Source organism: Lepidothrix coronata, unplaced genomic scaffold (genome assembly GCF_001604755.1).
Source record: "Lepidothrix coronata isolate B3197 unplaced genomic scaffold, Lepidothrix_coronata-1.0 Scaffold35, whole genome shotgun sequence".
Classification (NCBI taxonomy): domain Eukaryota; kingdom Metazoa; phylum Chordata; class Aves; order Passeriformes; family Pipridae; genus Lepidothrix; species Lepidothrix coronata.
This window is the reverse complement of record NW_016690215.1, coordinates 1,983,590-2,010,089: the sequence shown is the minus strand read 5'-3', so window position 1 is coordinate 2,010,089 and position 26,500 is coordinate 1,983,590. Positions and strand designations below refer to the sequence as shown.

The window sequence follows — 26,500 nt, the reverse complement described above, 5'->3', positions numbered from 1 at the left end:
CATTATCCCATAAACAAAACTGAATAGATTAATTTTCCGCCAGGGACACCTTTATCACACTCTTCTCAAGCATCTAATCTAGCTGGATGTCTAGAAAGAGACACATTCTTTCCAAACAATACTACTCGCCAGATCTGCCTCTGTTGAAAACTGAGTGATAGTGGGAGTCAGAACAGTTTATTTTGTATTTATATTTACTTTATCTAAATACACTAAGGATTTGGGAGAACAGAATGAAACATAAAACCCAGCAAACACCATTTTGGTTCTGAGTCTGACTTCTTTTGCTGCCTTGGAGAGACTCTGGGTGATGTTCCCTTATTCTTCCATTCATAAAATAAGAAAAAATAAAAATATTCACTTGACTGTCTCAGAGGTGGTGATTAATTAGCTACCGTCTATACTTGCCTTTAAATAACAACAAAGGGTGGTTTTGTTAATGCTGAAGAAAACCTCCTCAGATTCTCTAAGTGTGCTTGACTCAGCAACTACTCACCCACTGCGAGTGACAAGACACTGCCGGAGTCCAAGTTTTCGGAAAATATCTACCACAGTCTCCATTGGTGTGTGGTCAGTGACAGTGAAAGGGCTCAGGTTGAGAATACGACGCAGTTTCAGTGGATGGGGACTGTTGGGTGGCAGTTCTGGGGGGTCCTCAGTGAAGTACACGATGGAGTTGCTCACCACCCCATCCTGACGCTGTCTTGCATTCTCTGTGCAACAGAAAGATCAATGTAGACAGTGAATTAGGCTTGATAACAAACAAAAAAAAAAGTCCTCCTTTGGAACGCAAAGGTAGTAGTAGTTTGGTTTTGTCTTTAACATACTTAATTCCCAGAAGCTGGGGTTACTGAGCAAACTTGAATTTCCTTGAGACATTGCGCCCTTGAAGCAAATATAAGAGATATTTTCACAGGCACTTACTATTCCTTGGTTGGCATAATGCTTTTTCTGAATAAATATGCAGTTCACTGCCTTCACGAACATCACTAATCCAATTTCTGTCAAATTCAAATGACCATATGTGATTTCCTCCATTGTGAGAATCGCAAAAGAAATTTTATTATATGCCTGAATGAGTGGAGTCAGCAGCTGTTGTGTATGGTCCAGCTGGCTTGGAGAAAAACTTCTCAGTGGAGTTGGGAAAATGTGGACATGGTGAATGGATTTATGAATGCAAAGCTAGGGAACTACAAACTCACATCCCAGGGATTCAGGGTGGCGTGGTATTGTTCTAGACCAGCACACCTCTCTGGCATGCAGAATAAACTTTGTAGGCTTACTCTCAGTTCCTTAAATAGAGTTTGCATATATAAATTTTAAAAGAGAAATGAAAAATACTATCCTACTTAAAGGAAAATAGTAAAGGGAGGAACAAAATATAGGGATAAATGAGTTTGATAAGTTTTTCTCAATAGCACATATTTGACCACTTTTAAAAGTTCAAAAGCTATCGTTAATACTTTGATCAAACTACAAAGCAAACATCACCCTGCATCTGGAGTTTACGTCATCAGTATAAGCCTTTTACTTTAAAGTATGCTCCAAGAAGAATTCTTAGCATGGAAGTAGTTTATTTTCTTTGTAGCGTTTACCTCATTTCTACTCAACACTATAGGGTATAAACAATATATGAGACAGATATCCAAACAAGAGACAACTTCTCTCTCCCCAGAATAAGCATATCACATGTTTGGTTCTGTGGGTTTAACTCTGTCTCCTTTTCCTTGTTTTTTTATGAATTCTTGTAAATAGTTAGAACTACTATCTTTGATAAACACAGGTTGCTTCTGTTCTTAAGAGATACAGCAAATCAGACATACTCAAAGCATATGTATATATTCTTGGAGCTCATTGCCATCAATCAAAGTGCAGAAACCTGCTCCTGTGACTTGTAATGTGTAGACAGTAATTGTTTGCAACATATTCCAGCTGCAATTTTTTTTATGTTTAACTATCATTGTCTTGTAATATTTCTGGAACTGGAGCAGTGCTGGCTCAAACCTAATATCAGCACAGCATATGATTTTCAGCCTTCTCACCCTACATATTACAAGCCCTATTGCAATTTATAGAAATGATGCTAGCTTTGTCTCAGCTTGCTTTGATTCATACATCTAATTTCAAGTGTGAATATGCCTGCATAGTTCTTTGATGTATGATCTGTGCCAAGAGGTAACATTAATCAAACTGAAGGTAACTCCCACCTTTGATAAAAACCTTTGACAGCAAGGTATTTCCTTCCCAAAGCTGCACCCAAAGAAATAAGGCCAAGCGCTTCAGTTACCACATTGCTGTTCCCAAGGCAGCAATGACCCTGAACAACAGTGATTAGCCAAAGCCATGATTTCACTCTTCCATGTCAAACATCTCTCTGGAGAAATTTGAACGATGTAGTACTACAGAGTAAATTCAGTGGCATCAGAAAAATGGTGGATTTTGTACAGAGTCTCACTGGACGGGGGAGTAGGAGTAAAGTAAAACAGAACGGATCACTTTTGCAGTCGGTGGGTAAGAAAAGCAGATACAGATTAACAGAAAGAGCAAAGCAAATGGATGACGATGTCTAGTTTTAAAGAGTAATCGATGCAGAAGGCTCTTGTCGCAGCTAGAGAGTGAATTAGTTCTCCCAAATGTGAAACAGCCTCTCATATTCAGGAGTTCACATTTCACAGCCTACATCAAATATGTTGCTCTCTCAACTCCACGCTGGGAAAAGCATGTTATACAGGCCACCTGGCTATTGTCCAAGGCTCTGCCTTTTGTACAGTGCCTCTGGAGCTGGCCAAATTTAAGAAAAGCTTTACAGGGTCAAATACTCCCCTCTGTAAGACTGTAAAGTAGGTGCCATCTAAAATGTAGACACCTATTCCCAGAGGGTGACTCTGCCCACCTGACCTGCCTATCTACTCAACAAGGATCAGTGGAAAGATGCAATCCTCCTGAGGATGCTTCTGAGCAATTGGAAATGGCATTGCCATTAACTCTACAGGTACTGGATGCATTTCTAGAGCATGCTCAGTGCTCTGCTCAGTAACAAATAAATTATGTAGGGGCAAATCATGAGGCAGATAGCTCTGTGTGAATGGGTATTTGATGCAGGACTCGGTAGCTATTGCCATCACCCAAGAATTCAGATGTTTGAGGGAATTGGAGTACTTCCCCAGAGTATTCCTTGGACCACCAGGGAATCAGCATACTGCTGATGCACAATTAACTGGGCCTGAGAAAGAAGCTGAGGATTCTTGGTTGAAACAGTATCTCTGTGAAATCTCTGTCATCTCTTTTCTTCTTCTGCATGTAGTATTGATGACTTTATTCTGTGAGATGAGAAGAGGGGAATCAAGTAATAGTTGAATGTCCTTAAATAAATTAATATAAATTTTAGGTCTAAAGACTTAGACTGAGTCTTTTTTCATCCCAGACATGAAAATAAATAGGCATTAAAAAATGTCTTTAAAGAGCACTATTATTTCAAATTTTATTTTAGCTTTGTGAGAAGAGAGCTGTAAAGTTACCTTCAAAAATAACCCAAATTTTCCATTTATTAATTTTCTCATCTGAAAAATATGGGAATTTTCATCTGAGACAACAATTTTTTAAAGGTGCCTGAAGCAGAGGGACGAAACAAGTCCAGGCAGAGAAGAATAATTCCAAGTCAAAGAGATTTGGATATACCAGATCTTTCACTCCCCTGCAAAGTACAAGGCAACCATGTCCAGACAGCAGCTTGCCTGCCTGCCCATCTGGGCCTCAACAGGACTGCCAGAATTGGGAGCAGACAGTGGGGTTGATTTGGCAGCCTTGAAGACCTCTGCAGTTCTGGATGCCTGGGATATGGAAAAGCTGGGAAAACTTGCTTTCATCCAATACACCTATTTTTCAATCATCCCTACTTAGCCATCAGACCAACCAGGAAAAGGCCTGCTGGGTCAAAGCCTTCAATGGCCTGGATGTGGGCTCTCAGGTAACCAGCCAGCTATCCACTGGATGCTAGACAAAACTCAGCAATTTTTACCAAACATCCTCCACTGAAAAAGTTTCCACCTGTAGGGATAAAGGCCTACATGTGAGAAAAACTGAGATAGTACAACAAAAAGAAGCACAGGGATTTATATTTCATCACAGGGTGACAAAAGTTTATGACTGCTCCAGCTTCTTCTGGCAGCCCATGGGGACTGCAGGAAGTTCAGCATTGCACTGGCTTTTGATCTACTTCTGAGAAAAATTCTGGCCATATGAGTTGAGTTTCTCTCTGTTGTCTCTAGCAGAATTGTATTATACTGGTTTTAGTGACAGCAAAATTAAGCCTACAAAGGTCAAGCCCACAGAATTCTACTAGGTGGTATGAAGCAATAGAAAAGCTTCCAGGTCCTAGCAACTAGTAAATCAAAACTCCTTTCAAAATCAAACTTCTGCACACTGATACTCTACTCACTTATTGCAAGAATCAGCTCTCGTCTCTGTGCAAATCCAATAAGTCTCTCCGAGTCTTTTGAAACCACTACTGGAAAGCCATTGTAGTCAGTCTCTTTGATAAGTGTCTCAACATCCTCCACCGTCATGCTGTCCTGTGTCAGAACAGAGAGAGGAGCTTCCCCACGTCTTGGTCTCATCACATCAGTTGCCAGGGTTCGGTGGGTGAATTCATCTTTCACGTCCAGAAATGGGTAGCCATTCAGATGAATGTGAGCTTCATAGATCCCTTCTTTTCCAAAGGCATCTGCCACCCACTTGCTTGTGACAGCTGCAGCCATAAGAGGTACAATGTACTCCAGGCCTCCTGTTAGCTCAAACATAATCACCACCAGAGAGACCGTCATTCGAGTAACACCACCTGCCAACAAGGAAAAGAGTCAAATTTCTCTCAGTGCTGGTATACATACTAAGCAACTCATTTATATTTTTGAGTCTTACACTTGTAAAGGCATGTAATTATTCATGCTGAGTACTTTGCCCTTATACTTTGTGAAGTATTTTTGAGCTTATTTCACTGAAGAAACATATTTTTCATCTACTGCAATTTTCATCAAGAAGGTTGAGTGAACTTGCTGACGCCAAAGATGCTAACATTGAAAAGCAAACAATGAATGCCAAGACAGAGCTTGAAAACCAGAAAAGATGCCAAAAAAAATCATCTCAAACCTGAGAAACTAAAATTAAATCCTGCCATTACCCCTCTAAAATGACTCCAGGAATCAGGTTAAGTACCATGGCTGAGGCAGGTAGGAGCATGGAGAGGTGGCTTTCACACTGGACTATCTATAGGATTCATGCTGAAGAGAAAGCTAAGCATTACCTTTGGGCACAACACGGTTACAAAAGCCTATGTTATAATAGCTTAGGGCTACTGCAAGAGCCATGTTATAGTTAAAGCCTAGCTTTTGATATCACTATAGTAATACAGTTTGAACTGTGTATAAAAACTTGGTTTGAGGCCATCTAGGCATGCAGCCATAGACAGGGTTGTAGCTATATTTTTCAGTCTAGTCTTTCTGTATTAATTTCATAAGCAACCTCGTTGCTCCATCAGTTTACATTAAAGGATAAAAATAGCCACATAACTGCAGACAAGTGTGTATGTATTCCTGAATTATTAGGTAACATTTCTTTGCCTCCGTTCAAAAGGTAAATGTAATGAATTGCTATTTTTAGGCCTCAAAATGAAGTACCATTTTAGATGAGAGAAATCAGAAACAGGTCATAAAAAGATGCTGTTCATCTAGCAGCATACAGGAAAATTAGATTGTTGATTACTTAACACAATGATCCAGATATGACTTTCATCTGAGGAATGCCTTAAACTTCTGGCTCTGAAAAGCTGAGAGTAGATACCAGAGTAAGGATCATTTAATACTTACTCCATATCTTTTACTCTAGACAAGACAGGTCTTGGGCTTAAGTACAAGCTGTGACCATTCTGCTGTATGTCTCACCATACTATTAAAATCACTGCACCTTAATTTGGACCTTTTAAAAGAAGAGACTACTGTGGCCTCACCTTGAGTACTGTGTGAAGTTTTGGGCACAACAATATAAAAAAGACTTTAAGCAATTAGAGAGCATCCAAAGGAGGCAATGAAGATGGTGAAGGGTCTGGAGGGGAGCGGCTGAGCCACTTGGTCTGTTCAGCCTGTAGGAGGCTGAAGGAACACCTCATTGTGGTCTTCAACATCCTCACGTGGGGAAGCAGAGGAACAGGTACTGATTTCTTCATTCTCGTGACCAGTGACAGGACTAGAGGAAATGGCATGAAGCTGCACCAGGGGAGATTCAGGTTGGATATCAGGAAAAGATTTTTCACCCAGAGGGTGGTTGGGCACTGAAACAGGCTCCCTAGGGCAGTGGTCGCAGCACCAAGGCTGACAGAGTTCAAGAAGCATTTGGACAACACTCTCAGGCACATGGTGTGACTCTTGGGGTGTCCTGTGCAGGGCCAGGAATTGGACTCCTTGGTCCCTTCTAACTCAGCATATTCTAAGATCCTATCATTGTATGCAGACTAGCTGATCAACTGGAACATCAGAGCAAAATTTTTGTGTATTATTTCTATTATGAACATTAAGATCATTTATCAAGAAGTGGAAGCATTTTACTTGTTTTGACAGTAAGATTAATCCTAGCTATTTTAATGTCTCTACACTGCTGTAGGTGTTCTCATCCAAAGGGAAGATCCAGATTGCCTATATAATTTCTAGAGAAAAACGGGTCCTTTTGAGGCCAAATTTATCTCTTCACTTGCCCTGGTTTTAGATGTGTGTTGCCAGATAAGACTGATCTTTCCAGTGTCTCATTTTTCTGGTTTAACTGTGAAGGGTATTAAGACAGCTAGCTCAGATGTTTATGTCTACATTACAGACACTAAATTTTCAAGCAAATCCCACCCTTGCTTCCTCTATAACTGATCACACAAATGATCCTGCTTTTCCAGTATAAGCATCCAAATATGAAAATTTTCCAGCTCTTCCTTGAGTACATCTTTCATTTCAAACCTACCCAATCACATTAATCATGTGTTATGCACCCCACTACTTTTTCATCAGCTAATGACAATATCAATAACAACAATTAAATGAGACAGACCATACAAGTACAGAAGGGAAAGATATGATCAGGCAAAAAAATGTTCAGATGGTATGCTTGTAACATTCCTCTTGCATCTATGGATAGAAATTTGATATGTGAGGTATTATTCAATGATCTTGCTTTAATAGTTAACAGATCGTTGCTGTTATATCCAATAAATCCTATTAATTGAGTGTAATCTGATATTGGCTTATGGTCAAAACAAAATACAGCTCGGTTGACCATAGCACGACACACAGCCAAAATAAGACCCAGAATTTCTACCTCTGTAAGCTTAAAATTTTATCAGAACCAGGAATTGTTTCCCCTGCACTGAGAGAGAGCACAGTCTAAACAAGTAAATAGTTTTAGTCCAGTTACAGTGAATTTAATTACATCAAAAGGAAAAAAAACAAGCAAAAATACTGCTACATGGAAACTTGCAGCCTAACTTTAGGTTTTTTATTTTCCTTGTCTGTGCTTTTTGACGGATTACAAGGAGTAGCCATTGGTGGCTGCAGGTCTCTCTGTTGCTGACTACCTGGTAGATCACCGGAGGTCATTAGAGGCAGCTGCCCATTCTTTAGACCATCACATCTTGATTTCAGCCTCTGTTACATCCAGAAATGCCAGCATAGCACCTGACACAAATACAATTTGTATGTCACCAAACATCAGTGTTTTTCATGTGTACATGTTTTTTCATACCCAAGCAAGCTGCAGCTCCGACCATTGCATAAAGTCCTGGTGTGACACAGTCTGCCCCAGGTCTGCACCAGTTCCTGAAGATGATCCAGTCATGATGGTGATATGCCAGCTGCTCTACTCCAATCCCAACCATCCTTCCAGCCATGGCTCCAACAGCCATGCTAGGAATGAAAAGGCCTGAAGGGATCTGGAATGAAATAAAGACACATGAGCATCTTGAATAAAATTACTAGTATCAAACCATTTTTTATTATGAGTAAGAAAACCAAGTTTCCTTATCAAATACTGGCTCAGAAGGCCATAGCCTCATGGCACCCTACAGTGCTGATCTCCATGGTCTGACACAGATTTCTGCAGTGACTGAGTTTATGTGGCTACGTGTGTATTAATAGCTTTATAAAATGTTAATGCATTTTTTAAATTAATTTTGAATCCTACCTGCTCCACCACACTGAATTTGGGAGATAAATGGTGTTTCTGAATAATAGTCTGGTTTTGAAGTCAAGATGCTCCTGGCTTTGCCTTTATTGCTTTCTCAGCAGGAAGTCAGGAACTGTTCATGATTCTGTCATAGGCTTAAGAAGGAGCTTAACAGAAAATAACATCTTGATTTCACCCTCTATCAGATGGAGCACTTTATGGTTTTATTACTACATTTTCAGGTTAAATCAGACCAGATTTTAAATTAAATGTCAAATGCAGAATAAAAATTCAGAGAAAAGAGGTTGACTGCTCAGATACAGCAATTTCTTCATCTCAGTTTGCTACGTATTTTTCAGGAAGCTCTATGAATCATTACTTTGTTGTCTGCTATACAGACAAGCTACAAATCATTAAGATACAGTATTGAAATGAGAAGGAAAAAAACAAGAAAATGAAAATTCACTTTGCCTTGACTAAGTGTGTTTCCTCTCTGTACCTGCAAGTTGGAGATCTATTCCCCAGTGGAGAAGACAACTCAGATGTTTGACGTGGGCTTGTATGGTGTTTTGTTGGTTTTAGAGAGGAAAGCTTGTTATATCTTTTTAAGTCTGAAAATATACCTTGAGCTTTCTAGAGAACTAAACTAACCACTTCAGCATGGCCCAGAGGCATTAGGACTGATAACAGCGGATGTTATATCCTACACCATATACTGTTAACTTTGCTAATACAGTTGGATTGAGTCTTCCAGATTTAGTGGGTAAAGCTATTTTGTCTGGTTTTTTACAAAATAGTTGAAACTGTCAACTGATTTTAACATATTTTAAATATACTGGATAAATAAAGAACCACGTCAAATAAAGAAGCAAAGTTTTTAAATGAACAAGCATAATAACTGGCTGCCAGCCATAAATCTGTTTCCAGAGTGAAGGGCTAAAAGATGGATCCTCAGTTCAAGTGTAGTGTTCAAGAGAAAGATGAGACATTTTAGCTTTGAGTACAGTATAAAATATAATGTAGAACCCAAAAAAACTTCCCATCATCTGCTACCATCAGATCCAGAACCAAGTGTTCAGATAATGGGAGATGTAGACAGACAGATGTGTGGTTTTTTATGGGCTCTAGCAATCAGATATATAGAGCTCACCAAAAACATCTTAGTACATATTGAAAGCTTGGATAAATTGTTCTTGAACCTTTCATCATTCATTTAGGGGGAGGAGGAGTTGTTGAAAGAAAAAGTTGCAAATCCAGAATAATCAAATCATATATTAGTCCTCCTATTCATTCCCTCTTTTTTCCAAGCTACAGTTCTTAAAATGATTCAAAAATAGACCTTTTTAGATACTTTTATATTTTTGTGATGCTTTAAATGTGTAAAATAGTCAATTTAAAATTATTAATTCCCTGAGAACAGCTACCTTGAGGCACATTAAGACATTAATCTACCTAGACAAACAGCAATGTAAATAGTCCATATCCATGACAGAGCTAAAAAACAGCTGCAGTGGGAATCATCTTGAATTTGCTTATTGGCAACAGCAGATTTAAATTCCCATACAGATTTCTTCTTCACCTAACAAAAGCACAGATGACTAGAAGGTGGAAAAGCAGCGGCCTACAGAGCAAGGTGCTGGCAGGCAGGTGAGCCAGCAGCATCTCAGCAGCACCCACGTGCTGGGCGTAGGTCAGAGGCACACAAGCCCTGCCAGCCAGACCAAGGCTGCCGACGGCAACTCATCTGTGCCTTGTGCTCACGGCAGCTTCTGCACTTGTCCCCGACCTACCTTCATTCCAAAAGTGAATATCGTGATGACAATTTTAAACACCAAAGCCAAGGCGAGCTGCCACATGGCAGAGTAGACTCCAGGGCCGGCAGGTCTGTCAGGAATGTCATCCACTGGCCGGGTCATGTTGGGATCATTGATGTAGTCACAGAGCTGTGAGGACTCCAGGGCCCCACAGTCATTGAAGAGCTCCGAGATCAGCTCGCTGGTGCTCCTCCGTGTGTAGGGGTTGGGGTAGGCGATGATGGCAGTGATGGCTGTAATCACTATGACCTCCAGCACTGGGTATTTCCCAAGTCTGGTGGTTTTTCGCCTCCTGCACCAAGCGATGTTGCATCGGATAAAGAGGGTGCCCCAGAGGCCCCCAAAGACGCCAAGTAGGATGAAGGGGAAGAGCTCGGCCATGTACCAGGGGGTGTGGTACTCCACGTAGAACAGGACCAGTCGGCTGTTACCAAAAGGATTAATGGACCTCAGTGTGAAGGCAGCCACAAGAGCAGCGAAAAATGACCTCCAGAGGGTTTTCAGAGGAAAGTAATAGCTGACCTAAAACCAAGAAGAGACCATAAACATTTCACTGAGTGTGACAGAGGGTGCTCCTTTTAACTGCCATCCCCACCTGTTTCATTTTACTTCACTGGGAGCACTAGTCCTTACCACAACCAGAATATGTTCACAAAGGTATTAGAAAAGGCATTTTCAGATTTCAGGCAGGGAGCAGCAACTAGTTAAAAATCAATAAATCTAAATTCAGAGTAGCTGTCTAGAGAGTATAAGATGGATGCTTGACAGCTTGGCCCATGCGTCAGCAAGCAGATAGCTGGAGAAACCTCAGCCCAGAGACGCGTTTCCAAATTGAATCATCTAATTTGTTTCCAGAAAGCCAGTGCTGCTCTGCTACTCAAATTAGGCTAGAATATCTGGTTATTTCTTATTACTGGAAATCAAAGGCTGTTTTTGCTTCAGAAGAAAAAATAAGCATATAAATACTTGAAAAAAAAAAGAGTAATCTTAGAAAAAATGTCAAATGAAAATATATTTATTGAAGCAAGTGAACTTCCAGGTCTCACCTCTTCCAGACTGAAAAGCACACCTCCAATTGGAGCCCCAAAGGCAACAGAAACTCCTGCAGCAGCTGCAGCTGAAAGCACCTACAAAACAAATGTTTACATGCAAGGCATGAGTCCTTTGAAGCCCCGAGTAATCAGACAGAGAAATTAGAGATAACGTGAGCCAACCTCACCTCTCTTCTCTTTCCTTCATTCTTGCTGTACTTTGAGAAAAGGCTGCTGAAGAAGTTTCCACAGCAACAGGCCACGTGGACTAACGGCCCCTCTTTCCCAAGGCTGAGGCCTGAAGATACCACCAGAACCAAGGTGACTGTTTTGATTAAAAGTGTCCACTTTCCCAGGTAGCCCCTAATAATGAACCCACTCAAGATGGTTTTTATCTGGAAAGCAGGAAGAACATGTTGAAGAGATGAAGAAACCTTTTCTACTCTGAACTTTCAAATGGAGTTAAAACTCCAGTGTAGTTTAAAAAGTTGCAGACTGCTTGAAAAGAGCCAGTGATGGAGAGAAAGAAACCACAGGTAGGGCAGCTTTCCCACAGCAATATCTGAGCAGGGGTTAAGCAGACCACACTTTTACTGCTGTTATGGGTGGTCCCCATAACAGTCAGTAAGGACTCTCACAGAGATCAATAGAAATATGAAACTCTTATATATCTCCTTGGCTTACAAGATCAGAGTTAAACTAGACTCAACTTTAACAAAGCAAGAAAAAAAAGCAAATAAACAACCACAGGCTTTTTCCAGTTAAAACACATAAAAAAAGTTCTAAATATTTGGAATTGCTGCACCACAAAAGCATGAAAGTATGATGAAATGATAAAGTCCGAAAGATCTTATTTGGATGCTTTTTCTCTTAATTTTGCACGTGATTGGCTAGGATAGAGCAAAGGCATGTGCATGCCACATAGGGTGGGATTTGGGTTTGGACTCTCGGCCTGGAAATGGGCTGGAGCTGAGCATCACCTCATATGAGGGATTTACCACTCAGAAACTAGCTTTACAGTTAACTATAAAAAGGTTTTAAAACCACAGATACAACAAATGTAACAAAGACACACATGATTACTTTGAAACACGGAAATTATTTAAATATTTCAAATTATTTGAGGTAGGGTTTTTTTAAACGTTTGGATGCTTTTCTTAGAGATCAAGAACAAAAGCATGCCAAGATTTCTAAAATTTGGGCTGTTGATTTTCTCTGCCACATTCCTAAATAACACTTCCAGTGGTTCCATAGCACTTTTAACAAAAGACTGTTCTGATTTCAAAGATTTTGAGTAGCTCTGCTGATTGAATTACAAGCTTTTTCATTCTAACAGCTTAAATATAGACTGAGACTCAATATGTAGAATATTGAAAATCAAGTAGATATTTTGGCTGCTATAATGCTGTCATGCTGGCATAATGTAGATGACATTATGTACAGGGACACAATTTGCAAAAGATGTGCACCAAACACTTTTCAGGCATTCCAAATGATGGGCATCTCAGGAAACCTTAATTTTGTAGCCCTCTCTCTTCTTTTTTTTTTTTTTTTTGCTTTTATTTAGAGCCTAGCCTAGAAAATAAATGGTTTTGTAACTGACCCAAGTAATTTCATTCAAGGAAAATTCTATATGATCTTCTAGTGAGTATGTGTCTCTTGGAGACGTTGATTTTTATGTCAAGCTCTGGCAATGAACAAGTATGTGCATTAACCTGTCACAGTGACCTTCAAATACTTTATAATACGAAAAATTTAGATGAGCACCATAAAAGCATAGACAAAGGAATGAAGTCAGATGAGATGGAAAGACAATTTTCTTGATTCTATGCTATCTCATAGTATAGTTCTGGAATGGGAAAAGGTGGTAAATCATCATTTTTTTGTTTTGTTTGGTACTTGGATATTCATGCACAAAGAGAAACTCACCTCTGGGATTCCAGAGCCACAGGCATAAGGAGCAAACACTCTGACCAAAGAGACTGCCAGGAAAGCAAAACATAGAGCCCACATAATGTACAGAAAATAGTTTAGAATGTAAGCACTTGCACCCTAGAAAAAGTAACAAACATTGTTAGACAAATGCAGATTGGCAAATCTCACACTTCTACTAGGGGTCATGATGGCACAGAGCCTGATCTTTTCATTTACATGTTAACTGTGGCTTTTCCTCAGGAAGGACAAATAACTTTTTATACTCCAACAATTTTATTACTCATGGAAAGAAGCAGCATACTAATATATACTTAACCTAGTCCATACAGTCTGTTTGCAAGGGACCCAAACAAAGTAAGCTGAGCATCGTTCAAGAAAAAAAATTAAACTAACCTACAAAAAGTTCCAAAACATCAAATAAATATGTCATAAGGGCAAAAGCAATTGGTAATAAAAAGGCACCTAATGAAGGAATGTGATGTGTTCATCCCACGGTGGAGGATAGCGGATGTCACCCTGATATATCTTTGTCTGAGGGCTGGTATTCAAAGGTCATTTCTCCATGCAGATGCTAATCTTTTCAAATGAAACACGTGTGTATATCATTAGCCAGTTCAGTTCACAAATGGGAAGGAAAAAACCATAAATAAATCCTTTCCTTCTATATGATGCTATCTATGATAGGGTTGAAAACAATTTGAAAACACCACACTTTGGCGGAACCCACTCAGACACACCTCAGTCAATTTTGTGCTATTTTAAAAGCATTCGTCAGGAATAAGCCTGTCTTCAAGCTGAATAGCTTTACTTTTCTAACAGAATGGACATGCTAATGATCATTAACAACAGTTGACTGTGCAGTGCCATAGTGAAAGCACAGTCAATAGTGACCTTCAGGTTTTCTACCTGTCTCCAATGGTCAAGCCGAAACTTTTGTTAAAAAATCTGCCTTAGGATACCTCTTCCTCTTCTCGTGCATAATTTTTTTAGAATAATTTCAAAAACCCTACCTACACAAACAAAAGAGAATCTAGTCAGAGGCATCAAATTGATACAAGGAGTTTAAGCCTTCAAACAATATCCTCTAGCAACATGACACTACAGAACAAAAAACCGATATGGACCTCAGTCATGAACTGGTATGAATCCTTCACCTCTAAGTGAACTCTTCCTACCGGATGCAATTCCAGCTGCTCAAGAACATCGGGGCCCCTGTCTTTGCTCTGCAGGATAGCAGCCTGGATATCAACATTACGATAAATCAAGCAGGAAAACAGGCATTCATCAGTTGTATCGTGTCTTCTGTTAACAGAGCTGGCCAAGCCCTGTTCCCAGTCATAAAAAACCTAGAGCTGAGAAGCCTCCCTGTTTTCAAGCCTGCAAGGAATCAACCTTTAACAGCATAGATGTTTGCTAGTTTAATTTTCTCGGTCTGCCCAAATGAAAATACAGTAAGGAAACCACTGCCCTTGTCCTTATGGGTATATTTGAAAGAAGTGCAATTTGTTAAGGTCCTCTTGTGCTTGCTGAAGTTGGCAGCTGGCTTTGCTGATAACAGCAGAAGAGCAATACAATGTTATCCTCCGGTGCCCTGAGACTAAGCAGTCATGGATCCCACACTCGCAGTGATTGACATTCAGCTGTAGTAACCGTGGATCTTTGTTGCTACAGCTGAAGACAGCCTCGTGAATGTCTTCTCCTAGTGCTTTCAATTACAAGCAGCTATGACAATATTTACTCTTCCTCTACAGAAAACTCTGGATATCTTGCCTCAGGGCAAAATCCTCCTGTCAGTGTGAGCCTGGAGTACCTCCAAAGAAGGCCAACGCCTTGATAAAAATTTGGCCCTACTACATTGAGTGAAAGCTGTAATTTTGCTTCTAAATTCACTGGAGTCAAATTAACTTTGTTTCTTTTTACTTCTTCTTCTTTCACAACTCAGAAGTCATAAGAAAACTATGTCAGCTCGTTACTGCAATCACATATACACCTACAGCTCTGTGGCAGGACCCCACAAGAGTCTGTATGGCCAGTTCAACCTTATCCCTTGGGACAACTTTCATTGTTACATTTTCCAGATATCTGGCATTCTTCAGGTTCAACTGCAGCAGTTTCTAATGATTAATAATATGAAAACCTTTGGGAAGTGAAGTAGCAGTAAGTCAGTATAGCAAATGGTTCATTTCTTATCCACTATGTGCCATTACTAAGGCCCTGAATCAGCAGAAGTCTTAAGCTGTACACTGCAATCAGAGACCAAAACAGCTCACCAGGAGAGGTGATCCAGCTATGACCTTTCCCACTAGTGGCTTGAAAGACTCACCCTGGAAGCAATAGTAATGAAGCACATAGGGAAACTGAGAAAAATTTTGTCTTTTAGTTTGCAAGACCAAGCAATATTTCAGATCTGGTGTCAGTCCAGTTTAGATACAAATGGAACACAATCGAAAATAACCCTTACAAATTCAGAATACTGAAAGAAACCAATGCCTCAGGATGCCATCCAATGTATGTTTTCTCCAGAGGCCCACAACTCTACCCTGACTCTATGGGGCATCTCAGTTTTCAGACTCCTTCCTACGGGTGTTACAGCAGTGTGTCTCCTCAAGACTGACAGATTCAAGGCTGCAAAATTGAGAATGGGGTTCCAGGTATAGAGGAGTTTCCTTGTCTTGCAGGTCTCAGCTTCATGACAGGAGATACAGAAGCTCTGGTATGGGAATACAGTCCATTGCTGGGTCCAGTGTTATGATCCATGGAAGACACAAGGTCCTTTCCTCTACCCCAGACAGGCATCAGAAATGAAGTCCTCAGCTCCAGTGAAGTTGGGGTTGGGACTAAACTGTATCTCCAGAACAGGGAAGGTCCAGATCACCAGATACTGGCCAGAGATCTGAACTGAGTGACATCTGATAAGCTTTCGATCTGCCAGTGTATTTGAGGTTTTGAAACTCTCTCACATCGAAAAACCCTCTTCCCCTCCTCTATGGAAGTCATTCAGAAGGCTGAAGAGTATAACTGACCTACAAAACAGTGTTTAGGGAAGAAAACATAGCCTGGTAGGTGTCTAGTGTGCTATTATATTTTCCATAATAATTTGTATCAAGCCTCTGCTTTGGGCTTATTTTATAGGAGTACTAGAATGGAAACATTTTTCAAGAGATGCCATAGGAAATGTCACAATTCTCAGTGAAAACATATGTACAGGGTTTATCACAGCCATAAATTGGCAAAACCACAAGGAAGAACTGATCTAAATCTCGGTCCTCAAAATGTCAAATTTAGTTGGCTATGATGAGAAAGAATCACAGTCATGCATAAAAAAAGAAGACATGTCTAACTGGAGTACCTTCAGGGAAACTGTTCTAAATACTTTTTGCCTAAAGTGTGCTGCAATGCACACTCCTGTTTTATAGGGCTGTTATGTAAATGTCAGGCACAAAGTGAAACAACATAGAAAAAAAAAGGCAAAATTATTCTGAAACTCAGTCAAGTTCAGTGTATTTTGATACCTGCTGGAGTCCGCTACTACTACAGGAACCATATCATGCAAAACTTGTAAGCCTTTTTCTATGAAACTGAATTTTTACTTTCCATATTCACATTTTTGTTGGGCTTTGCCTGGGATTTCAGTGTAATAGTAACAGAGAGCTATAATATTAAAATTTACAGCATCCATCAGACCATGGCAGCCAGGAACCCACAGATCTTAGAGGCTCATTTGTTCTTAGAAAGAACCCAAAACTTAGCGAAGATGAACCTTTTTTTCCTACTTTAACAGTACACCAGGGGGTGAAAAGCCCAATTTGAATAGAAAGTGAGTAAAGTTTCACAGTGCCCACCTTGCTGATACCTCTCCTATAGGTCATGGCATACAACAGTTGTGACTGCTGCTTTCAAATAGCATATGAAAGCAATAAATTTTCTCAAGGATATGCATTGTTTATATATTTCAGCCAGAGTAACAGCATGTCAAACACATGCACAGGATTTCCAAATCCCCTAACAATTGTAACAGTCTCCTCTTTTTTCCCTTCCCACATTTTTTTGTTCTCTTAAATTACAGCATTGTCCCCAGTCCTGCAGCTTTATACCCGAGTAATATTTCTTCGCTGTCACAAAGATACAACCACCCAAACTACCTGCTGATGAAAACCAGGGTGAACCTAGCAAACCTCTGGCAAAGGGAAACTTGACACTGTGATCAGCAACTGTGCTGAGAGATTTTTGCCTCTGATTATGCGGTGGGAATATTCAGGAATAGGGAGCACCCCACTACTTCCATTATGGTTAGTTAGTGGAAACTCTTGAAAATTGAGCTACACATATTCACAGACTCTCATCTAGTACTACAACTACTATAAACCTAAAGCAGCACTGAAGGGAACATGAGTGACACACTTGTAAGGCAGTGAAGGTGTCCTCAAACACTGCAAGACCAGACTACATCCACACTGGGAGAAGATCTCATACAACCTCTCCCACCTCCATGTCATATTCAGTTATTGTCAGATTCAAGTCAGCTGCAGAAATGAGGAGGTGAGAGGGATTTAAGACAATGACTTTGCCAAAAATTTGACTTGTAAAGGGATCAATTTTATTAAATACATTGAATAACTTAGGTTGAAAAGAAAATGTCTTTTTTTGTATTTTTTTAACGTGCCATCTGCTAAATGGTATATAGAGAGGCTTCTTTCGATTGCCTTCAAAATGAAACTTTCACCTGCTTTGCTTTGAAACAGCATTTTTCTGTCCTTAAAATTACTACCATAAAAAAATGTAAGAAAAAAACCTTAAAATACAAGTTTCATGCCAGTCCAGATCAGCTTCTTCCCTTCTTGTCCTCTACCCCTGCAAATCTTTCACTTTCGCCAGCTTTTGGTGCTAGCTAAATATCATGATGGCTGATAGAGAAAATGACTGCAAGGGATAAACAAGCAGTTCTTATGCAGCTCTCTCTACTACTCACAGCATCTGAATATATAAAAATCCATCTGCAATCCTGAAAATTTCCTCTTAAATGTATTTGTCAGTGCTCATCTTTTTTTGTCCCATAAAATTGTCTTTGAAAGGGAAAAAAAAAAAGGGCAGCTCAGGTCCCCTGGTGATTATGTTATGCGTATGATGAAACCCTTTTAGTTTAATACTGATAAAAAGAGTGTACAAGCTCACAGTTTTCCACTTTCCATTACACTGAAACAATAGGATCTCTTCCAAGTTAAGCAGATTGCTTGTGGAAATGTCTTTTTTTGCAGCGTGCTCAGTTTATTACTTTCTCTTTCAGAGAAACTCTCTGGAGGGAACATCAGCAAGTATGAAAAAAGGGCATTGCCTGGCCTGCTGTGACCCCAAACTAATCAGGTCTCTCGTACCTCAGACTGGCTTACAAGAAGTTCAGACCATTTCTGCCACTGGGGACATTTGTCCCTGTCATCGAATGTAGTTTCATTAGACGTCCAGCAGCACTGCTCATGGCTGTACCAGAAGGCAGACAGGCAGACACCCTCCTTCAGGTCTGTCATCCAATCCACAGCTAAATCTATCACTCCAGCTAATGTGCCTGAGAAATGAAATGCAGAAAAAGAAATATTGGCATTAAAAAATATTAAGTTGCAAGGAAAATATCTTTCATTTTAATATCGGGGGGGGGGGGAGAAGTGATTTGAGGAAATAAAATTCTTCGAGGACACCTTACTGCAGTCCTCCAGTACCTAAAGGGGGCTTATAAGAAAGATGGAGACAGACTTTTTAGCAGGGCCTGTTGCAATAGGACAAGGAGTAATAGTTTTAAGCTAAAAGAGGGTTGGGTTAAACTAGATATGAGGAATAAGTTTTTTACAATGAGGGTGGTGAAACTGGAACAGGTAGCCCAGAGAGGTGGATACCCCACCCCTGGAAACATTCAAGATCAGGATGGATGGGGCTCTGAGTAACTTGATCTAGTTGAAGATTTCCCTGCTCGTTACAGTAGGGTTGGACTAGATGACCTTTAAAGGCCCCTTCCAACCCAAACTATTCTATGATTCAATAAATACAAATCTACCAAAGAACTGGGGGAATTAACAAGTTTGTCTGACCCTCAATGCCTTCTCATAAGCTTTTATTTTAAACATTATCATTTTCATACTGACTGATGGCCAAACAGGGGAGGCATAACCAATGTCAGGCCTGATCTTGCAGCCTGTCCCAGGCAGGTGCACAACCTGGCTGAGATACGGAAGACTTCATGTGGGGTCTCTATACACACACTAAGCTGCAGGTCTCAAACCATGCTGTGTATTTCAGGGGTAGCGGAGGAGAAGGATAGGTTTGTTTTCCTATAGCATTTCTGGTCCCAACACAGCAACCTTTCAGAAGGATGATTTCATTACAGAGACAACATGGATGCCGAATTTTGACTTATGAACTTAACAGAATGGGGCTTTCCATGTGTGTGCACATTCATTAGCAATCCGGACATGCAGAATAAAATTATCCTTCAAATCCTCCCTGTATCAAACCAACCCTTATTTCAGCCTTTCCCCAGTAATTACACAGAGCTACAGTGACACCCGGTGGCCACCAGACACAGACACAGGCAAACTTGCTGCGCCCAGACACAAAAAAAGAAAAATTCTCATTTTCTAGGGCATTTGCTCATCAGTGATAACAATTTGCCCCAGTATCAGCTCCCTGAGAGCAGATGGGTCCCCATAAATGCAAGAAGAGCAGGAACAGGAGGCTGGGAGCAGCCAGAACACAGACCTGCGTTCTGTCCTATGCCCATACTTTCTGGGAAGAATTAAATCACCAACTTATAGAAGAGTCATTTAGTGTTTTCCAAACCCCTCTCATATACAGAGAATTCATATTATCTTTATAAATAATCATTAATATAATTTCAGAAAACCAGTAATGGATTTGAACAGAATTTATCAGTGCATTTCTGCGGGACTAAAACACTGGAGGGGGGGAAGCTCTGGAAAATGCGAACTGGTTTGGTTTTATGTTTCCAAAACTTTTAGCTTCATGGCTCCTGCTAAGAATGTAATTACATGAAGCAGGAGTGGGGGCTGATCCCCTTTCCTCTAGCAGCTGGGGCACACAGGTGGGTCCAAGAGCTGGTTTATTTGACCTGGAACTAAAGTTTTCTGCTTTTCATTTCTGTAAAAGGGTGGGGGGAGAAATATATTTCAAATAATTCAGGCAAGTGGAACCTGGTTTTAGTTCCAAAGAACAAAAACACCACCAGTCTTCACAGAGTCTTGCATGTAAGCATATCTTCTTATACCCTTAAGAAGGACACTGGCAAGGATTGGTCACTAGGGTAACAGTGAAGACTTTTTGTTATATGGAAATAATCTGAAGAACTATACAGATACACTAGACAGGATCACACATAAAAGAAAGGTTGCACAGCAGAGTGATGACGTCTGTACCAATTATTTTCTTTCATGAAGACCCTCCCTTACTCTTGCTTACTCTCTTCCGTTTTTCCCAAGTTTCTATGGAACCATATTCTAAGATGATGATGAATCATTGTGTTGCTATCAACTTCAGATTGCATAGCTTCCTGAGTCTTGCAGTAAGCTCTAAATTCTTCTCCAGTTTTCTGAAAGTTTCAGGAAACAAAGAATCCTCATCCCTTGGACATGAGCACCAAATGCTGTGCCTCTTGAATCTCTTGATGGATCTTTAGCATTCTCTGTAGTTACCCCAATCTTCAAAGTTTACATTACTCGTAACCAGGCAATGCATATTAATGCTACCTAGCAGAAGGTGTAGAGGAAGACAGGCTTTTGACATTATTTTCCCCAATAAAGTCAGTAAACATAATGAAGACCAAACATTCAATTTTCTAATATAAAAAGCTCACAGGAACCTCAGCACCTGTAAGACTTAATTATGCAGCTGATATAATCCCTTTCGCCAAATACTTTGTAATCCACAGAAGGAGGAAAAAGCTATATGCCATATACTACACATGTTTTCCAGAGAAGAACCAAGATTTACTTGCTCAGTGCAGCTACACATGCACAGAGCAACAGAGCCCAATGGCAGGAACACTGGAGAACAAGGATTTCTCTGATTGGCCTCAATGGCTTGTGTTGACTGTGGAGGTGCTGCCTTTGAGGTATTGCACAGTCTGAAAGATACAGTTGACAAAATTGGTGGGATTTAGGCTTGTAGATCAGTTAAGCTCACTTTAAACTCCTGGCTGGGTAAATCACCCAAGTGCATTTGGAAACATGTTGGAAACTTTGGCCCCTGACAGCCCATTCTCTGTGAGTCCCATCTTGCTGCTCTCCATCGCCAGCACAGAGGCAGCAGGGTCAGGATGTTCCACGGGACACTCACACCCTGCTGCTACTTTCCTCTTCCTCTCCCAGTCCTTGCCACAATTTGTCCTTGCCTCTGGTAACGCATGGACCCAGCTGCCCAAGAGCTCACCCAGTGTCCATGTGGCTGAGCCAGGCTGCTCTCCGTGGAGCAGCAGTAGCTTCTGCCTGTGCAGCAGAAGAGGAACCGTGGAGGAGCCAGGCTGGTCCACACAACCTGGCTGACCATATAGGTACCCTCATAGCAGGCTCTCCTCTCTGAGCAGGCAGCACAAGCAATACTTCAAGTAGAGAGGAAAACAACATGAGGTGCCTCTTGACGGCACCATCAACCTCACCTCCTCCCTCCCCAAACCTGGCTAAGAAACCTCATCCATTCATCAGTTATTCCCCCCTACACTCAACAAAGGGGTGTTGACCCCTTGCTGAGGCTGAGGTGATGACTCTCCATCTTTGCCCTGTCCCAGAAATGCTGAAGGCACAGAGCATGTGTGTCATTTCAACGGCAGGGCTCAGCACAGCTCATGGGTAATTTTTGTTCTCTGGGTGATTCACAAGTCCTTGTCCCAGTGCAAAAAATTACTAATTTGGCTTGACTCCTTGAGGTAAAACTTATTGCTCTGCACACTTGTCATTGAAAAGGCTGCAGAAGCTAACAGAACTCAGCTGCAGCTTATCCTCAACCTCTATTCCCAAGCTGGAGGTATCAGCATTAGATCTTTTCTGAGGTCAGCAGCTCTGGCTTTTGACAACCTTTAGGATTTCAGCATAAGGTTTCATTGCAAACTGGAACTGAATCAAACCTTCTGGGATATTTTTACTAAAATGGGAATGTGTGTATGTATACCACATTCTCTGTATGAGCCAGGGGATTACTGAGGTCACTAGAGCCCTGAAGGGCTTGCTCTAACTTTATTTGCAAGCAGAATTCTCCGTCCCAGGTAAGGCCAACCCTGGCCTTCAGGCAAGGTTCAGCAGTCCTGGTAGTACACAATCTATCAAACTCTCTTCCCATCTCACCCTCCCACCAAAGATTTTGTGGAAACAATTACATGTCTACAAAATAACATAATTTGTTATTTCAGCAGTGTTTTCTTGAGTACTTCACTGGTACTTCTGAGGCTCCTAACAACTGTAATAAAAATGTTGATTTGACAGATGCTGAGAAGTAAATTCTCATCACTCCTTGGAAATTGTGAAACTTCACATCATGCTTTTACCAAGCAGCATGACACAAGAGCGCCCTGACCTCACTGAAAAAGCATAAAAAATGGCAGCTGTCTCAGCTTAGTAAGAGAAGTGCAGCTTTCCAAGCTGAAAGCTGTGCTTAACTGAGGAGAAGACAGGAGAAATTGAGGAAATTAATGAATTTGCCATGTGAGTTTGAGCAGGCTGTTAAATATGTAATGTCTGTCTGGCCTGGAAGCAGATCTGAAACTGAGTCTGAAACTGTATTTTGCCTCACACATATATAAAGAAGATAACCCAGTGGATACAGCAATTTATAAAGCTTCCCTTTGACTGTCCACAACCAACATTTTCCCCACATCATATTTTCTACTTGCAAAATTAAAGTAAGTGATGACAAGAAAAAAAATACTACCAATAAAACTGACTTCTGTAAATCAAAGATTCAGAAAGTCAAAGTAGCCCACTGAGTGTGAAGCAAAAGCAATAGAAAAAATCCCTCTACTGATGAACAACATTTTTTCTAGGTCAGCACTCAGCGGGAGATTTGCAAGTGGGTATATTTACTAGGGATCACAACTGCATGGATGCAAAGCTGTCTTTTTAACTTGAAGCATCAGTGGAGAGACAACGAAGTAAAAACAGAAGGAGATAGCACTGCAGCAACTTGGGTGGGATGGTTCAGGCATAACTGGAGCGCTAACACATATGTACCTGCCAGTAGTCCTATGAGAAGCATTACAACCCATCCTGACCAGGCATCCAGCAAACTCTTGATGAACTCCCATATAGATTCTTTACTTTTGCTTGTAATCTGAAATTAAACACAGATATGTTGCTGATTCAGGCTGACACAGTTTTAGAGTACAATGTTTAAAATAATTAAACTCCCAGACTGTGTACACAATTTCTCTACTCCCCAGTGTCCCAATCATTTTTTTAGAGTTGCTCTGCTGATTAAGTTGCAGCAGCCCTTTCATATTTACAAACTCAAGACATCCCACATCCATATTTTTAAAATTCCTCTTCAAGTCATACAAGAAGACAGGAAGCAATAACTTTGAAAAACTGCTTGTTTTCCTCACTACCAGGATGGCTGTGACCAGGGACTGTGATGCAACAAAGCCTGACACCGTTACCTTTCGATGGCGGTCAGTGTCACGCGATTTCTCTCGCAGCCAGTCAATGGTATGGAAATCTTCATAAGTTCCAACATCAGGGAAAGGCTCATCCAAAAAATCCATTAGGTTGCCCGAACCATTCATGTCGCCTGCATTGACCATATTAGGATCTGTATGTAGACGAAAAACAAGTATGTCAATAAATTCATGCAAAAATGACTGTTACCTCCTTTAAAAGTCAAGTCCCAAAGTAGTTGGCTACTATCACAAGCTCCAGAAAAGGCTGACAACGTTCCCGATGAGAGGAGTAGCATGAGACTTTGTTAAATGGGATAGTTTAGGCACAGAGGGTTAGATTCATACAACTTAATTTCAGCCATCTAAAAGTTTGGTGTCTGGACTGTAGGTACCACCTGGGCTGCTTCTAGAGACAGTGAAAGATAAGCGTAAGGGTGTGTGGCAGCAGAGCACCTGCTCCTTTAAAGGTATATGGCCAAGGACCTATTTCAATAATAAGCATTCAATAAGCATAATGAGCAAAGGAGGAAGCCTGAACAAGAACATTCAGGGACACAAAAGAAATGCAAACGATAAGGGAGGAGGTGGTAAGAACCAAACCTGGATGAGGGCATGTGGGAGTGCGAGAATACCTATTCCAGCAAAGTTGTCTGGTTAGGGTTGTTGCCAGTTGGAAAACTATGGGGAAAAGGGGGAAATCAGAATCAAAATATACAGAGACATAGACCTGACAAAGCAAATGTGAAGACCTTGACCAGAAACAAACCTCACCACTCATAGTAATTGAAGTGCTAATAACTGTGTGTCTGCCTCTGGAATACAGGCTCAGCTACCAGTTGAATCTGCACAAGAGAAAGTGGCAGCCATGTCCCCCAGCATGGGCACAGACTCTGGGCCTGTGAGAGCACCAGCAGCTGGGCAGGGGGCTCTTGGGCTGGGACAGTTGAAAGATGCAGCCATGTGCTTCTAACAAAGTGTTGCTCTAAAGAGTGGTTAATCCTATCCATCCTAAAATAGGTGCCTGGGAAATGGAATCTTCCAGAGAATACCTAAGGTTTGTAATCTGAAATGGCACGCCTAAAGAAGTCTGTTATCATGGAATTCCAAGGAAAAAACCCATGAAAACGCATGAGAAAATTGGGGACAGATACAGACTTTAGAAGTTGTATAGAACCAATTGCAGAGCCTGTAGCTCCTTGACGGACATGAGATAACTTTTGCTGGTCACTGATGAAGCCAGTATGGTACCAATGGCTGCTACCAACTTTCCTCCAACAAGTACAGGAATGGAGATGTCACAAGTAAAGAATTTGGATCTTTGAATCTGTGAGGAAATTTCCCAATTCTGTAACTGGAACAGGCAGAAACACGGCAGATAAGCTTTTAATTGACTGTCCATACACCATGATACTTCACTCGGCTCCCTTTATTTGCTGCCTTTTTTTCCCCACTCTCCCCATTTTCAACTATTTTACTTGAAATGTCTCCATTTAATTTTTTGCCCTGGTGGGGATTTAGCAGTGTAATAAATGTGAATATTCAGCTTTGTCAGTGTCTGCTCTTTGCACTTCACCATGTAGAAATTTTGGATGACACAGACAATGTGCTGAGCACAAGCAGCTGAAAAAAGCATTATATTACAGGCAACCAGCAGGTCACCATTGTAACATTAAAGAAGCCCTTTAAAGTGTGGAAATCAAGTAATCTCCAAGTAACCTCATGGCACGTTTGTCTGAAAGAGAATCAAGCAAGGGAGTCGCAGCCTAGGGAAGGAAACTGAAAGCAGGGCAGGTGTCCTACACAGAGCTGTGGAGCACAAACAAGCTGCTGCAGGACTGAGGTGATTTAAAAATCAGAAGTTAAAAGGAGTGACAATTGAGAACAGCGATACTTTGCCAAAGAGGTGAGAGCACACTCCTACATCTGCTAAGTGAAATGAGAATCTGAAGGTGGGATGATGTGGCTGACTGCAGGTAGATAAAGTTGCAAGAGGGCCTTGAGCCCAGTGTCTTCCCAGGACTGGAACGGGAAGCTGAAATGAGGTGAAAGGATTAGACTGTGCTATTATTTTGCAACACTGTGATATTTTGCAGACCAGTTAATTCACCTTATTCTTCCCATACAGCAAAGAAGGACCTGTAAAGAACATGCAGCTCGGAATGCTCACTTGCACGAGGCAGCCCCAACCCGCCAAATAAACAAACTTCTGGGAACTCTGGTATTGAAAGCATTGGCAAGTTTTCCTTCATACCACAAGAAAATTACCCAACATGTTAGTTATATCACATAAAAAATAGCTTTTTAAGTATGTTGTCAGTGCCCAGCACATGACAGTATTGTGATGGATAATACCAGGCCAGACCACAAGTATGTAGGATAATTACAATCTCAGCCTGAATCTACCCCAAAAATACGTGCTATACAACACGTCCAGGGAGAGAAAAAATGTGCTAGAGACCACAGGGCCGTGGAAGACTAAGAAAACAAATAAGCTTTGAACTCTAGGTAGCATATCAGTACCTGGAAGTTGCAGTGAACTGGATGATTATCAGCCATAAAGTTCACTTCAGGTAGTATGCTTTTGAAAGCAGAGATGTGATATCAGATTATGCAAAATCCAATTTTAGTAAAAAAACCACAGTTACAGCACTTTTGAACTTAGTACTACAGAGTGTCCATCTTATGTCCTAGCACTAAGCACCATAAGTATCCCTTTCTTTCTCTTTATTTTGTATTTATTTCTCTCACTTCAGCATTTGTAAAAATCTACAAAGTTTATTTCAGGATAAGCTAACTTGCCCTCTTAGACAAGCTTGCAGAGATGCTTTCAGTTCTGCCAGCAGAACTGGAGCCTTACTCCAGTTACAGATAATAATTTAATA

The 26,500-nt window shown here is 40.8% G+C and overlaps 1 protein-coding gene across 2 annotated transcripts in view; it reads right to left on the bottom strand.

The window, feature by feature from the left end:
* CLCN4 (chloride voltage-gated channel 4) overlaps positions 1–26,500 on the bottom strand; it is a 40,004-nt gene that overhangs the window by 5,197 nt on the left and 8,307 nt on the right. For both annotated transcript variants that reach the window (XM_017812338.1, XM_017812337.1), the window contains 10 exons: positions 23,619–23,770; positions 23,194–23,293; positions 18,346–18,533; positions 12,968–13,090; positions 11,227–11,433; positions 11,054–11,134; positions 9,984–10,529; positions 7,774–7,960; positions 4,439–4,837; positions 497–713 (listed from right to left, as the gene is read on the bottom strand). In XM_017812338.1, the coding sequence (XP_017667827.1) occupies positions 497–713; positions 4,439–4,837; positions 7,774–7,960; positions 9,984–10,529; positions 11,054–11,134; positions 11,227–11,433; positions 12,968–13,090; positions 18,346–18,533; positions 23,194–23,293; positions 23,619–23,762 (2,192 nt within the window). In that variant the 5' untranslated portion in view covers positions 23,763–23,770. The remainder of the gene's footprint in view (positions 1–496; positions 714–4,438; positions 4,838–7,773; positions 7,961–9,983; positions 10,530–11,053; positions 11,135–11,226; positions 11,434–12,967; positions 13,091–18,345; positions 18,534–23,193; positions 23,294–23,618; positions 23,771–26,500) is intronic.